This window comes from Cherax quadricarinatus, chromosome 46 (assembly GCF_038502225.1).
Source record: "Cherax quadricarinatus isolate ZL_2023a chromosome 46, ASM3850222v1, whole genome shotgun sequence".
Taxonomy (NCBI): Eukaryota; Metazoa; Arthropoda; class Malacostraca; order Decapoda; family Parastacidae; genus Cherax; species Cherax quadricarinatus.
In genome coordinates, this window is record NC_091337.1 from 8,654,211 (window position 1) to 8,670,951 (window position 16,741).

At 39.7% G+C, this 16,741-nt stretch overlaps 1 protein-coding gene across 4 annotated transcripts in view; it reads right to left on the bottom strand.

Annotated features, from left to right (window-relative positions):
- Positions 1-205: 205 nt before the first annotated feature.
- Imp (IGF-II mRNA-binding protein) overlaps positions 206-16,741 on the bottom strand; it is a 549,054-nt gene continuing 532,518 nt past the window's right edge. For all 4 annotated transcript variants that reach the window (XM_053788033.2, XM_053788032.2, XM_053788034.2 and 1 more), the window contains 3 exons: positions 15,236-15,334; positions 9,166-9,309; positions 206-4,519 (listed from right to left, as the gene is read on the bottom strand). In XM_053788033.2, the coding sequence (XP_053644008.1) occupies positions 4,424-4,519; positions 9,166-9,309; positions 15,236-15,334 (339 nt within the window). In that variant the 3' untranslated portion in view covers positions 206-4,423. The remainder of the gene's footprint in view (positions 4,520-9,165; positions 9,310-15,235; positions 15,335-16,741) is intronic.

Here is a 16,741-nt window from a genome sequence, read left to right on the forward strand (position 1 = left end):
GTTCCCATGTACAATGAGTATTAACACAACTTTCAATTTTCAAGTGGATTGCTTAGTATTGGGAGTCTTTGACAATTACTGTACTAAAAATTCTGCAATATCTTTTATTTTGTGCCAATCCCACAAATACATGGAGCAACAATTGTATTACTTAGGAATGTCATTTATCTGAATTTATTTTATATCAAGGTAGTCAAATGAAATATTTTTTTAACCTGAAATTGTTTATTACTTGAACCAGTAGAGGAAAAGCAGTGGCTGGTACCCAAATGTGATAGTTGTGGAGTAGTTGTGGTGGTGGTGGACAGAGGTAATTGTAGTGGTGATGGTAGTGCCAGGCCCAAAATCTGGTATTTAAGCTCAGCTTCAGGCAGACTGACTGGTTACGGCAGAGGCAAAATGTGGAAGGATGCCCCTCCAGGTTGGCTTAAGATTTAAGTAGTGACTTGGCTGAGGTGAGTCCCCCTTCAACAGCAACAGCGGTGCGAGGCACACGGTGGGAGGTGCAGAGGCGGCGAAATTGATGCTTTGTACACTGATGTGGGAGCACCGCTGGGTTAGGAGGGGATACAGACCGGGCACGTGAGCCAAACCTGTTGTACTGAGGCATCCTCCAGAACAAAGCTAGTATTGTTTCCAATGAGATGTGGCCAGCATGAATAGAACACTGATCAACCCAGGACCAAATGACTATTGGACTTTTAGGAGGTTGAGAAGGGGTTAGGAGAAAAGTTAGAGGCACCGTGGAAAACGGGATGGGTAAGTTATGCATGCCCTATCTTGAGGCACAAGCCACAGCAACCCAGAGTTACAGCTACCCACCTGAATGCCACCATCCAATGTTGCCAATAACAAATGGCCAAACAGCAACAGTCTGGACTACATGGCCACCAGGCAATACATATGTAACTTTCAAAAAATCAAAAAGCACTCTAACTTCTATTTGGTTTCAAGAACAAGATATGTTCAAGTGGTAACACTCAAATCATTTAAAAACTATAATAGAGACAATAATTCATCTGATAATGATTTAAATCATTTATAACAATAGCCTTGTATCTTGAAACCAAATAGGAGAAAATGATGCTTGATATATTTATGGGCCATATAGGGATACCTTGGAACAATGGAACCCTCAGCATGGCACTGACAAGTGGTGGGGTGAAGATTGGCTAGGACAAACATAGCTCTCATTATATTACAGGAATCCCAGTCACACCTACACCTTCGTCACTTGTGAATGCCGCCCACAAAAGGAGGCATCGCAAAAGCAGCTCTATGCAAGGGCTGCAGTGACGACATCTTCCCATGCCAGCGAGTGGAAAGAAAACTGGAGAAAAAAGAGGTAATGTATCCTTTGCCCCTATATTCAAAAAGAATCAACAAAATAAATATAATACAAGAAAGCAAAAGGAGAAACAGACTGAAAAAATATATAAAATTAAGAAGGGGAAGCAAAAAGAAGTTAAGATTTTGAAATAGGAAACGTTTGGTGTACTATATGGAAAAGCAAGTAAGCACTGAGCACTCAATAAAATATATAATATAAAGCAGGGTTCTTATCCTTCACAAAAAGAGAGAGAAAAAAAAGAGCTTTCTTTCTTTCCACCCGGAAGTCTTCAAGTGCTGCATAACTAATTCCAAGTGAACCATGATAGGTAAGAAGTCCTCAATACATAATCTAAACATAACAGCTAAACAAACTTGAAGAGTACTATGAAGGAGCCCTTTGTCTGAATACTTGAAGAAAATAAATATATGAAAGGGTCAATTTGGATATACTGTATAAGGAAGATTTAAAGTGTGCTTTTAGTGTGAAAGTGATTGTGGGGTAATAATTTCCAAACTCCCAGACCAGTATAAGAAGCTTTCATTTTTGCCATATTTTTCTACTAGTATCCAGGCAAAATAAGGCTCAAAACCTGTTATCTGGAAGATTATCCAGAGAAAACTGTCACATACACTAGCGTAAAAACCAAGTGCTGTTCATAACCAATGACAAATGTGGTACCATTGGCGATTTTGATGTGATATACTGTAGTACTTTAAAGTTACATCAATTTCCTTTCGCAATTAGTAAGTGACTTTTACTAATACGATATTAAATATCAATCACCAATCATATCATATAGTCCAGTGGGAATACAGGTAGAATAGAATTTTTTCATAACCATAATCAGAACGTCTACATGGAACGCACCTACAACCAACATGTATCTGCAGAGGCTTTGGCCTGAAACCTAACATAGCTTAAAACCAGCATTGTGGAGGAAAGTAGTAAACCGATAATTAGACCTAACAATGTTTACAATTAACAGCCAATCACATTTCAAAGCCAATCTATGTAGAAAATCTCAGCTGATTTCAAATTACGTTTTAGAATCATGGCCTCTTTACTGCCCAACAATGAAGGCACAGAAGAGAAAAGGGCATGGTGTTGACAACTTAAAACATGTGTAATTGTGGTTCTGACAACCCAGTCTTTCGAATGGCTGCAAAGAGCCAAGATACACCACCAGGTGTAACTGCTAATTGGTCAATGAGAGGTAACTAAGGTCTGAATGGTATGCTCTAGCAAAAAATTAAGCAGTCACCAAAAATGCTGGGATACCAGTGAATTCACAATATAACTAACCAATATCACATGAGTTTCCTTTAACTATACCCTTAACACTTCTATACTTGGAAATGGGGCAAATGGCAGCAGGTTTCAGCCCTCATAGCATCCTAGCAAGTCCTCAATGATTAAATGAAAATTAGGTACAGCAATAGCCAATAACACTCATGTAAACACCCATAAGAGGTATGCAACATGAACAGCCAATACTACTTTTAGGAAAAATTTAATGGATTTGTTTTATTCAACAGGATAAACAGTGACCCAATTCATATCATTTTATATATTAATCAAACATTTTATATGCTGAACATATCTCATACTTATAAAGGCAAACATTGCAACCATTCCCCTTAATAAAATGCAACTGATTAGTATTTCACGGTGCTTTTTTAATAAGAGATTTGCACAATACAAAACAATGGAAAGGAATCTGGCATAAAGATCCAAATGAGGAATTGCTTTGGTGCTACAGGAGTGAAGGTTGGCATAGGAGTGAGGTAGCACAGGTGGAGTGGAGGTGGGGTGTGTCCCAGGCCACCACCCCAGTCACGGATGCAGCACACGGCATGCCTGTGCTGCACCAATCAGCTTCTAAAGTCACCTGAGTGAAGTATTTCAATGTTCGTGGTACTACAAAATCAGTGGGCATTTCATAGAGTATACATCATTTCCTGTTTTGCATACATTGTTTTGTTTTGCGAGTTCGGAATTTTGATCCCCTGTAATAATTTCTTCAAACTTCCTTGTCGATTTGTGGTATGGTGTCCACCTTTATGGAGTAGCAGAAAATGTTGACTTGAAAACATGACAAGTCTCCCAATGTGGCAGTCTAGGATTTACTGACCTGAAGAGAGGTGGTTTGTGGAGAGTGCTGACAAGGCTTTTTTTTTATATATATAGCATTTTCCATGCTACATTATAATATTTTCCTTCTTTTAAAAAAAAGTAACAAAAAACTGCTCCAACAATGTATCAAAAATAAACTTTGCTATAACTTTGCGTACAAAAAAGACCATATTATAACAATGGTCCATTATATTCCACAAACTTTTGTACTAGTTAACTAAACAGTGGAGCCCTGATATCAACAGTGCCCACACTAATTAGACGAGTAGATAACACCACTTCAACACAAGCCATAAGGCTATACGTTGCCTAGTGTCTAATGACTCGTCATTGTTGGCCGCGAAATTGACTGGTGCAACCAACAAGTGTACACAGGGGGTCAGAACTCAACACAGGAGCCTCAGGTGCATTTACCATATGCACACACATGCCTACATGCACATAAATGTGCACAATCGGCTTGGGTACTACACAACACAATGCTCTCTCTGCTACTTGATGCACCTTTGTCACAACTCGTGTCTGGGGCCCAGGGTGGGTGACATCCAATGCAAGTGCACATCACACTCATTATATAAAGACAAAGGTATTACCTGAATATCTCTTGAAAGGCAATCACTAGAAGCATTTCACATCCGCTGTAAACAAAATCATATTCTATGATAAAACAAAACAACACCATACATATACATCAACGCAAATCAATCCAACAGCTACACTGCAAATACTCTACTTCAGACAATCCCCCGGAGATCTGTGATGTGTTAGTCAAGCTCAGGTCAACCAGCCTGGGCCCCTGAGGCAAAACAAGCAAGCAAGCGAGGTCAAGTGAGGGAAGCCGCCGACACACACAGTCAGTCCTAAGCTCCAACATCTCCGTCTCTTTGGTATGTTGCTTGGGGCGTGGCGCTGGCATGTGGGCAGAACTTGTTTACGATGTCATCTCTATGTATGACCTCACTGCATCCGTGATGTCAAAGGTACCCGGGTAATACGCCCACTACTAGGGGCTGTTGACATCTGGATAATTGCTCTGATGCGGCGCTGGGCTGACTGCAAATAAGAACAAAACTGTTAATAGAAATAAAAAGGGCACCTTAGTCAGTAAACCATATGATGAGAATGAAAGTGTTTTAGTCCTTGCTGTGTATTTGACATCTGAAAGTAAAGTTGAATCAAAGTCGAGAGTTATATCTTAAAACTAAGCTCATACAGTTTATACTCCAATCCATATTCTACTGGATGGTTGCTAATGTCTTTTATTATGCTGATGTATGTATAGTACATTATTACTTGTATCTGGAGGTCCCATTTTCAAAAAATTAGTAACCACACTCTTTTGTAAAGAAATATTTTCTCTTCCCCTTTTGATACAACTTTTCGTAATTTACAATTGTATTCTCTTTTTTTTCTCCCTCAGATGGTGCCAGTGTTATTTAGTGCTATTTTAATGAGGATTACTAAATTTTCAGTCTTTCTTCATAATCCATATTTTTTTTTTTTTTTTAACTCTCTGAACTTCTTATAGCAAGTCTTTAATTTTTTGTATTTATTTTATTTTGATACAACAGCAGTACCACATAATTCTGGTCTAATGTATGCAAATTTTTCTACTTTTTAATTTTTCCATCCATATGAAAGCTATTCTGAAGTCAGTCAACAGAACATACAAGTTTCTAACAATGGCATTTATGTGATAACTTTATACAGTGGACCCTCTGTTTTCATTACCCTCTGATTTTGTGATTTTCGGTTATCGCAGACTTTTTCGTCAAAATATAGTCTCCGTTTTCGTTAATTCTCTCTGGTTTTGTCAGTCGTACAGAACATGCCCGAGCCCCTGTGTGCACACACAGCCTTCCACACACGCATTCTGAGTCAATGTGGCGTTGTTTCTCGACGAGTGAACATTACCCTGCAAGGTCATACGAAACATTTCGTAATAATCCATTGTTTTCTGCACTTGTTTATTGTGTGTGACTACTAAATAAGCCACTATGGATCCAAAGACAGCTCCTAGTGCCAGCCTTTTGATAAAGAAGGTGAGAAACACGATAGAATTCAAGAAAGAACACACCAGCCAGGATACTTCCCCCACACACCAGCCAGGGTACTTCCCCACACACCAGCCAGGGAGGCATATCTGAAGCTTGCTCATAACTCAGATTTTGGATCACAATTCAAAGCAAAACATCAACAGAGCGACAGCTCATAACTAGGAAAGCTCATAAGTTGGGGAACTTGTAAGTCAAGGTACCTCTGTCATAATAATAATAAATATTCCTGTGGATTTTAACAGTTCCTATTTGGCACAAGGGATTTGTCTTCAATACAGTAGGGCCCCACTTACACGGCAGGTTAGGTTCTGGCCAGATAACAAGTTAACACTAATATATATTAACAGTAGAACTAGGCATTAAAAACAATAAAAAGTAATATACATACACAGTACATTCATTACTTGCCTAAAAATATTTGTAGTCTTATTAATGTAGGGTGAGAGGTGAGTAGTATTTATTTTAGGAAGTCAGGTGTGGTAGCTTCCACACCAGCTATCATAACTACATGAAATATAAGATTTCAATTTAAAGCTCCCCAGAGCGATTAATTATTATTACCATCGACATACCTTGTTCACTGAGTTTAATCATTTCTAACTACCACCCTTAGATGCATCATATATTAGAGAGGAGAGAGAGAGAGAGAGAATGTAAACAAACAGGGCATAAGGGGAGTCACTCGGTAAGAAGAATGGCATATTAATACCTGTCTACTTTTGGTTCAAACAAGTACATTTGCATGAGTTGGCAAAACATTTACCCCACAATGCATTTACATTGTGAACAAGTTGTCTTCACATTAGTGCTGTAGACTAAATGAATAACTATGAGTGAAGGCATACAAAAGGAATAATTTTCTACAGTTACCCCCAGTAATACTACTGTGTACACATTTTCTCTGGTTTTGGATCAGAGAAAACGTAATTCTTGCCGTCACTCTGACAAGGTGCCCAGCTACCACATCTCATATTTATGTCAAATTTATTCTACTGTACTGTGAGGTGTATGCATCATGTTTACATGTTATGTAGCACGTTTCTTATAAAATTTTGAAAAAATAAGTATCACAGATGGATTAATGAAAATGTCTATATTAACATAAAATACGGGCCGTGGACCCCCGGAACTCTCTCCAAGTAAACAGTAAGATTAGTGAGACACTGTGATTTTAATGCGTACATGCATGCCAGCACATTAAGTTTATTTAGGTACAGGTACACACAAGTATAATTCTTCTTTCAACTAACTGGCCGTATCTCACCAAAGCAGGGTGGCCCAAAAAGAAAAAAAAAAATATCTCTAACTTTAGTAATGAATACAGGAGAAGGGGTAATCCATTGTTTTTTATGCTTGTTTATTGAGTGCGACTGCTAAATAAGCCACCATGGGGCCAAAGAAAGTTCCGAGTGCCAGCCCTTTGATAAAGAAGGCGAGAAACACGACAGAATTCAAAAAAGAAGTTGTAGCTAAGTACAAAAATGGCGTACGGGTGGTTGATCTCACCAGGATGTATGGGAAATCCGGGAAATCAGTGATTAAGGACATGTGTGCAAAGTGGAGTGAGTTACAAAGTTTTGTGGAGAAATATCACCCTAACAAAGCTGTTGCAAACAGTGCCTGCAACATGTTCAATGACAAAGCCTTGTCCCATTTTAGACAAATCTTAGAGAGATGTCAGAAACAGACCTCTCTGGACAGATTTTTTTGTGCGACAGGGGTACAGAGACTCTCAAGCTGGTCCTAGTGCCAGTAAAAGACAAAGAAGGAAAGTAACCCTGGATAGGGCCTTGATACCTGAAGTCCTAATGGAAGGGGATTCCCCTTTCAAATAATAGCCTCGCAAAGAATGTGAACAACCAGGTGGGGCACGGTGACCATATTAGAAAGTTAGGTGGGGGAGCCATATATAGAGTTTTGGTCATAATTTTTAATGTCTGGATTAATGGAACACTATAAAGCAGGGCCCTACTGTATTCCTTTTGTTCTATTTGATGATCCTTTTGCATTTAATATACAGTATCCCTTTTGAGTTCTTCCTGCTTTTCATACCTAAGCAGCTGAAACTTTTCACCATTAAATGTCATGTTTTCAACTGGAAAACCCTGCAATATTTCAAGCATTTTCTGCCAAAATTACTTTCATACTTACTTGCTGCACTCCACAAATGATGATAGAAAACTGTGGTAAGTATTTTAATCTATGTAAGCTATGAGGATAAAAAACAGTTGAGGCACCAGGACCATGCCTTGGGGAACTGAGCTTCTTACCTCTCTATTGCTTGATTTTCTTTTATATACTAATACCCTTTGTGTTCTGTCAGAAAGTTGAAAATTAATCTGACTACCTTCTGTGTTATGCCTATTTCCTTCATTTTGTGTGCAGTCACCCCCATGATTACACTTGTCAAATTCCTTTGCAAAGTCTTTGTATTCTACATCTACATTGTGGTTTCCTTCCAGCATCTCCACAATTCTGTCATAGTAGTTTAGCAAATGTGACAAGCATTATCTCATGGCTTTAAAGCCACGCTGGTCTGGGTTGTGTAAGTTGTGTTGTTCCATAAAATTTGGAATTTGGAATCAATTCCCAGCCAGGTTAGAAACAGTGGGTGTGTTTCTTGACACCTGTTGTCTATGTTCATCCATTAGTAAAATGGGTACCTGGGAGTTAGTCGACTGGTGTGGGTTGCATCCTGGGACACTGACATATATGCCCAAAATGCTCAGCATAACAAAGGGCTTTCTATATTGTATGTCACTGATATCAGCTAGGCCTGTATACCATGTAGATGTACTTGTAGTAAATCAAGATATCATTATGATGTGGGATGTTAGGGCAACTGGTTTTGTAATATTTACTGTATCTTATTCCAAGTGACTATGTATGCACTCTTTAAAAGTCTCTGGTATTTCACCTAGATCTAAGCTCTCTCCAAATGAGTGCTCTTGCTAGTGGTACTTAAGACATATTATAAATGAGTTCCACAAATTGGGTCCAGGTGCTGAATGACCGAGCATGTTTTCTATTTCTTTGTCAAACTCTTTTGGGACTAGTGCTAATGTCAGTTACTTGGGCTGCATAGTCTTCAGATGGAATGGGATTTTTTTTTTTTGCTTTCCCCACCTTACTTTTGTATAGTGGGTTGCTGAACAAGGACTTAATTTTTTTTTTTTTTTTTTAGAATTTTCCTTGTATCCTGTTCATCATCTATGTATGAATCTCCTGTCATTAATGGTCCAATTCTACAGGTAATTCTTAAGTTAGATTTTAAATACATATTGAAATATTTGAGGTCTTACAATATCCTGGATGGCTTTATGTTTTCTTTGTGCTTCTTCTCTTGGCTAAGATTAGCTTTCCTTTGTTGTGATGTATTCATGTTTAGTTAAACACATTAGGTATGGACACACCAGGAGAAAGTACTACAAGTAAACTGCATCCACAACTATTTAACCATAATTTTTCCAGCATCACATCTACCAATGGTATTATTTTAAAACAACTTATTATATATCCCATTCTATAAAAGGGGGAGTAACCCAAAGCAAACAAAATTACCTGAAAGCAAGTGGAAAGTGTTATCTTCAATAATATTAAGAATTAGCATCTAATTCCCACAAAAGAAAGCCACACACTGACCTGTACAGAAAAAAAGGGGCCTACGATGTGGACGGTAGTTTCTTCTGAAGTAGTGGATCCTTGTTGGGGAAGCTTGATTACTGAACCAGTTTGACGTTGAAGATCACGCACATTCTGACCTCCTTTACCAATTATGCGTCCAACCTGTGTATAAAAAAATATATAGTGAATTAGAAATTACGAAGTAAAATTGTTCAGATACAAAATACATGTATTACTCATTGGCATTCTCAAGCTGATGCTTTTTTTCTTGACAGCTTCATAATGAAATTTAAAGAATCTTAAAATATTGCACTGAAGGCATACAGTATAGCATCACACTTTTTGTTTTAGCTTTGCTTCAGGGAAAGAAGAGTAAATAGGATAAGCAACCTTATAATAATGCTAAACACGAAAGTACATAAATGCAAATACGTATCTTTTAACAAGAACACAAGTAAAATGCACTGCTATCTTTAGTAAAGAAATACAGTGGAACCTTGGTTCATGAACTTAATCCATTCCGTGACCTTGTTCGTATCCGGATTTGTTCGTATGCTGAATCAATTTTCCCCATTTAAATTAATTGAAAAGCCATTAATCCGTTCCAGCGGAATTCCTGCTCTCAGGGGCAGGAAAAATACACTTCAATATAGAGCTAATATCAACACTACGGCTTATTTATCTATCACAATTGATCTAATATGACATAATAAACAATATAAACAACATAGAAACCTGAATAGAATGAATAAAATATGTCGTCATGAGACAAGTGGAGGCGGGCATAACCGCTCCCGCATTGTTGCGGTATTCACTGCCATCTAATGACGGCCTTTCGAAGCCATCTATTATAATTATTATTGTAGTACATTTTTATTATGTTATTGTTAAATGTATTATATTATTATGATGATTATGCATTATTATTATTATTATTATTATTATTATTATAATGGGGAAGCACTTGTAGGAGGGAGGGGCTGGAAGGTATTCAGGCTTAATTTAGGGAACTGGAACATAGATCCAATTCTCTAGATCAAGAGCCCCTCACCATGTAAGTACTACTACTACTATTAATAATAATAATAATAATAATAATTATTATTATTATTATAACAATAATAATAATACAATTTAATAATAATAATAATAATAACAACAGTACTAAGGAGAAACTTCAAAAGGCTGCCAGAAGTTGGCACCACCATCAGCAAAACATTGGTAACCACTACTTTTCACCTGTCTAGATTTAAGCAGTCTATAATCATTAGGTTAATTAAGTCTGCCCGAAATGCCTCGGCATGATAACACCTTTCTTTGCTCCAATCATATGTAAACACACATTGTAAGTTTTGCAAATAAATAAATATTTTATTTATTTAGGGAACCTCCCTTGAGGGGAAGGTATGTGTCCTGAAATTTCGTTCGTATCCAGAAGCAAAAAAATCGACCGAATGACGGTTCATATCCCGAAAAGTTTGCATGGTGTGGCATTCGTAAGCTGAGGTTCCACTGTATTTCTTTACTTGCAAAATTCTAATTAATACTGATGATGATCAAAATCATGAAGCAAGCATCAGAGGCATAGAGCACATGGCCATACATATCTTGCCTGCTCTAACCCACATGAAAGAAATCCTCTAGTTACAGCACAATAAGTAATGAATTTACAAAGTTACAGGGACTCTAAAGATGAACCACTGGCCTCCATGTGGCAGGCTTTGGTAACTCAAGAGATAACTCTGAGGATGACAGTGGTTGCATAATATAATTAGCTAGATATTGGCCCAAATGGCCAAAAATCACTGATGCCAAATTAATAATGTATAAGGCCGGTGTGTTGAAAGAAAGAAAGAACAGAGATAAGTGTAGATCAGAAAAGGACAAAGATCCTGCCTATTAAATAAATGTTAAAATTTTTTGGTTAGCCAGACTAGAGTCCTGAAAATTGGAAGTACAATGCCTGCATTTTAAAGGAAGGGTTTGGGATATTGGCAGTTTGGAGGGACATCTAAGTTGTTGTATCTTAGCACCTCTGTATGAGTGATGGTGAAAGGGCTGAATGATAATGAAAGTTTTTTCTTTCGTTTTGGGTCACCCTGCCTCAGTGGGAAATAGCCGACATGTTTAAAAAAAAATAAAGTATTCATATATTCGTATATGTAACATCATCATGCATATTAACCCTTACAGGATCCATGCCGTCGATCTACGGCTTTATGTCGAGGGTCCAAACCGTATACCTACGTCATGAGCTCAGTTCACTCTGTAGACAGCCTGTACTGTCTGCACAGACAGCCCATGCTGTCTGCCAGCTTAGTTCATATTTCGCGGCACTAAGGTGCTGCCCTCTGTAGCCAGGCCTCTCGGTGGGCACACCAGCCTGCCTGCCCTTGCCTCTGCCTCACTCACACAGCAGCCCAGCAGGAAGACACAAGGCCTACTAGTAGCTCCCTCCCCTCGTGGGATGGCCCTGCCCGGGCCATGGGCACAACACACAAGCCTGTGTATCCACCACAACTTAACAATAAAGTAAGAAGCCTCCGAAGAAGACGTATCATTTGAACCCCGCTCGCAGAACACCAAACAAACTCGTTATAAATGGTGGGAAGCGGTGGTCGCAGCAATTGTTTGCCCGGAGAGAGGAAGGAAGGAATGAAGTCATCTTCACTTCATCACTCCACGCAAGACGCATCCGTCTCTCAACGAGTTATCCTGAAGTTGTGTCTGCACGTTTCAGCATCCAGACACAGGTACATGCAGGATCCAGCCGAAATTTGCCGAATTTCTTCGAGAATTGTAAGTGGCGTCCCAGTGACCCCACGCTACAGCGTCCCACGCTGTTTCTCAAGTCACGTGTTCAGAGTCACTTGTATGTTACTGTTGTTGTTCAGCTCAGCACAGCTGTTTCAGCAAGCCAGAGGCGAGTTTTGTGGTATTTTCTGCGTCCAGTTTGAGTTTCTCCACGAGTTTGTGGAGGAAGTGGCCGTTCCTCACCTTGCCCATGCTCGCCCTACTCACGCTCACCCGTCTACCATACACTCACCACTACTTCGTGTGATTCATTGCCAGAGCTGTGTATCCAAGTGCCCGAGGCCACTCGAAGCTACATGGATCAGCATGCCACGTAGATCACGACACCACGTGGATCACGATGCCACGTGGGTGTGGGCGATGTCACGTGGATCTACAAACCACGTGAGTTACCGAGCCAGATGTCCCAGGCCACATGCCGTGGTCTGCTGCCCGCATCACCCCTATGACGTCACCAATGATGCTGCCCGACTTCATGACGTCACGATGTCTGCCTGACGTCACAGTGCTGCTGACGTCATCACGCCTGACATCAGATGATGTCACCATCGAGTGTTCAGTAATTATTTCAGTATTGTTGAGAAGATTGAGAGAAGATATATGTCGTGTGTTAATTAATTCCTCTCAGTCAGTGTTCTCACATGTTAGCGTACCGCATGTACCGCGGGTGTGTGTAAAGTTTCCGTGTGTCCAGTGAGGTCTGAGCCAGACCTGAGTAGCACCACTGTGCTAAGTCACCCAATGTGACCAGTGCGTTTGACAGTTGTTATCAGACAGCCCTGAGCCCAAGCTCTCTTGTTTCCCCCAGTCGTCTCTGCCACGACTCGCTCCACACTCGCCAGCAGTGACAGCCCAGCGACAGTACCAGTCGAGAAGTGTCCTCCTGAGTCGCTTGCCAGAAGTCGTGCCCAGTTGCCGAGTTTTGTCGACGCCTCACTCGAGGCCACCAGCATGTCGTGCCCCAGGCCGAGTGAAAACCTGAAGCGACTCCTACGATGACTGCTTCACCGTTCCAGAGGAGACCGTACCCTGTTACGTCACAGCTCAGCCGCAGCGATGTCTCCTGTGTTGCAGTATCTGTCCAGACGCAGGAAGGCGTGCTGTGATGCCCTTCAACGCTCACTGCCTATGACCACGATGTTTAGCACACCCCACATGCTTTTTTCTTCCCTCCCTGTAGGAAGTTTTTTTTTCCATGTCCATATGTATATATATGTTTTTATTTTGTGTTCTGTGCCCTGTTCCTACGAGAGAGAGACCGAGTATTTTTTTACCACCAGTATTGTCGCGGCGGAACGACGCGCGGTAGGTGGCCGAGCGTATGTAGACAGCCTGTACTGTCTGCCAGCTTAGTTCATATTTCGCGGCACTAAGGTGCTGCCCTCTGTAGCCAGGCCTCTCGGTGGGCACGCCAGCCTGCCTGCCCTTGCCTCTGCCTCACTCACACAGAGGCCCAGCAGGAAGACACAAGGCCTACTAGTAGCTCCCTCCTCTCGTGGGATGGCCCTGCCCGGGCCATGCGCACAACACACAAGCCTGTGTACCCACCACGACTTAACAATAAAGTAAGAAGAAAACGTATCATTTGAACCCCGCTTGCAGCATCACCAATAAACCCATTAAACAACTCTGATAAGCTGTGAGCGGTAAATTTTGGCCTAGATATGAGAGAATACATCTACGTGGTATGTGTGCACCACATAAAACAAATCCTGCAGCACACAGTGCATAATGAGAGGAAAAAACTGAGACCGTAATTTTCGATTAAAACAGCGACTTTGCAGTGTTTTTTCGTGTTTTTTATAGTTGTATTTGCGATTTCTTGGTCTCACTGATAGAATGGAAGATATATTACAGAAAGAAGTCGGCCACCTCCCACCGAGGCAGGGTGACCCAAAAGAAAGAAAATCCTCAAAAAGAAAATACTTATCATCATCATTCAACACTTTCACCTCACTCATACATAATCACTGTCTTTGCAGAGGCACCCAGATACAACAGTTTAGAAGCATATATAAAGTTATATAATATACCCTTCCAAACTGCCAATATCCCAAACCTCTCCTTTAACCCCTTGACTGTCGCAACCCCCAATCCTGAGGTGTCTCCTGGTGTCGCAAAATTAAAAAAAAAAAAAAAAAAAAAATTATGAACTGATAGAGAATCTTTTCCCGATTGTAATGACACCAAAAAAACGAAATTTGATGGAAAACTGACGGAATTATGCTCTTGTGAAGTTAGCAACCTCAGCGGTATTTACCAATCGGCAATTTCGCTCACTTTGAGCCCTATTTTCGGATAATTCCATTGTTCCAATGAATGTGACCAAGGTAACATATATGAAGGGATTAAGAAAAAAACAGTTAGCCAGACATGAGTCCTGGAAGTGGGAGGTACAGTACTTACATCCTGAGGGATTAGTTTCAATGCTGCAGTTTAGAGGTCATTTTAATTGCAAAACAACCTAGCTTCTGGCAAAACAGCCATTAAATGAATGATGATGAATGTATTTCCATTTCTTATGTTATCTTACTTTGATGGGAGATGGCCAATATTATATTATTTAAATCTTCCATTATTAATAAATATACCATCAACCCATAACCACATTATCAAAAACCCTTTAAATAATTAATTTTACACAGTAATCAATAACCTATCTCTTGTGCTACACCCATTCAATGATGCCCAAAGCACCAACTCATACACAAGTTAAAAGGCTTAAACACTAAATGAAACAGTAAAAAGTTCAAAGAAGAGGATATCTAGAAAACCAAACATTCTGTCTCTGTTAGAATGAAGAACTATAAGGAATGTGGTCAAAACCTACTGATTTCTCTAGCGCATAGAAAGGATACACGAGATAATCTATTTAACAGAAAAAAAAGAGAGAGAGAAAACTACATACCCAAGATACAAGAATATTACAAAGTATTTCTTCAATGTAAGAGGGGTAAAGTGGAATGAGCTGAGCAATAACAGAGTGGAAACAGACTCCTTACAGGGGTTGAAAAAGAAAGACATGACAGGATTCAATCATGACAGCTGGTCAAAAGTTAAATAGATAGGATGAAGAGCTGGAGTTTACCACCATGCCAACTCAAGCAGGTAAAAATGGATAATTTCTGTGGAAGCAGACTCCAAATTTAGGATAAAAAATAAATACAATATTACAAAATTATTTCATATTAGTCAGTTGAAAGACAAAGAAATAGCAAGCAAGTCATCTTAACATACAGATAACATTTATTAAATATTCTTAACAACAACCTACCTGTGAAGATGGAACAACAATCTCGACAGTTAATCGCACATCCTCGACTCCAACACCATAACCTTCCTCACGAATTTTTTCAAAGATCAGGAACTGTGCCTAAAAATAAAAATTTAGATCAAGCATTCTTTCATATATAAAAGTAATCTAATCCAGTAAAAAAAAAAAAAAAAAAAAAAGTTTATTACCAAAATTCTATTTCCAGAGAAAATTGGTTAGACAAGCACAATAGTGAAACATAAACCTGTAACTGGTTTACACAATGGTAGGATTGCCAGTGTTTTTTTGTCCCATAAATATGAAAGATAATAGGTACATCTTGCATGTATAAACATACATCCGAGTTTTCTTCTGTTATCTTAATAGTTCTCGTTCTTATTTCTTTTTATCTCCATGTGGATGTGTAAAAGAATCTTTCCTCTGTAGGTCATGCAATGTCATAAAAGGCAACTAAAATGCTGGGAGCAAGGGGCTAGTAACCCCTTCTCTCCTGTATAAATTACTAAAGTAAAAAGAAGTAAAATTTTAATTGTTCTTCTTTTTTCAGGTCACCCTGCCAAGGCCTTTCATCACTCTTCTTTTAAATATGAAAGGAATTACCAAGAGAGCCCTATCTAAAACAAGGAACTTAATATGTTACTCAAGTTTCTGTACAGATGGTATGTGGTGCCTACATTGGACTACATGCAAAGAGCATCAACACACTGATGTAGCAGGGTATCAACATGGAGATCTGATCTGAGACCCTACCTTATAGGTAATAATCTCTGAAACCACCCACTGGGTAAACTATGAGGACTAAACAATACTCGAGGCTACAAGTTTGCAAGTATACAAAGACGTGAACATAATGGCTGCAAAGAAATTTTTGTGAAGTCTTGCTTTGGAGAATTAAATGAGCAGAAAGTTATTTTTTTCTGAGAAAGCATAACCTATAAAGAAAAACGAATGTTCTTCCACTTCTTTTTCGTCGTTCAACAAACCAGCCGTATCCCACCGAAGCAAGGTCTACCTACCTGGAGGGTATTCTGGGAATCAATGCCCCTGCGGCCCGGTCCACGACTAGGCCTCCCAGTGCATCAGGGTCTGATCAACCAGGCTGCTAATACTGGCAGCACGTAGTCCAATGTACAAGTAACAGCCCAGTTGATCTGGCACTACCTTTAAGTATCTGTCCAGCTCCCTCTTGAAGGCAGCCAGAAGCCTACTGGTAATTCCCCTCATGCATGATGGGAGGCTGTTGAACAGTCTTGGGCCCGGGACACTTATGGTGCTTCCTCTTAGTGTACCAATGGCACCTCTACTTTTCATTGGGGGTATTTTACATAGCCTGCCCAGTCTTTTACTTTCACAGAGAGTGATTTCTGTGTACAGATTCAGGACCATCCCTTCTAGAATTTTCCAGTCGTACATTACGATACATCTCTCTCACCTGCATTCCAGCGAGTACAAGTCCAGTGCTTCCAAGCATTCCCAGTAGTTGAGGTGTTTGATAGAACTTATATG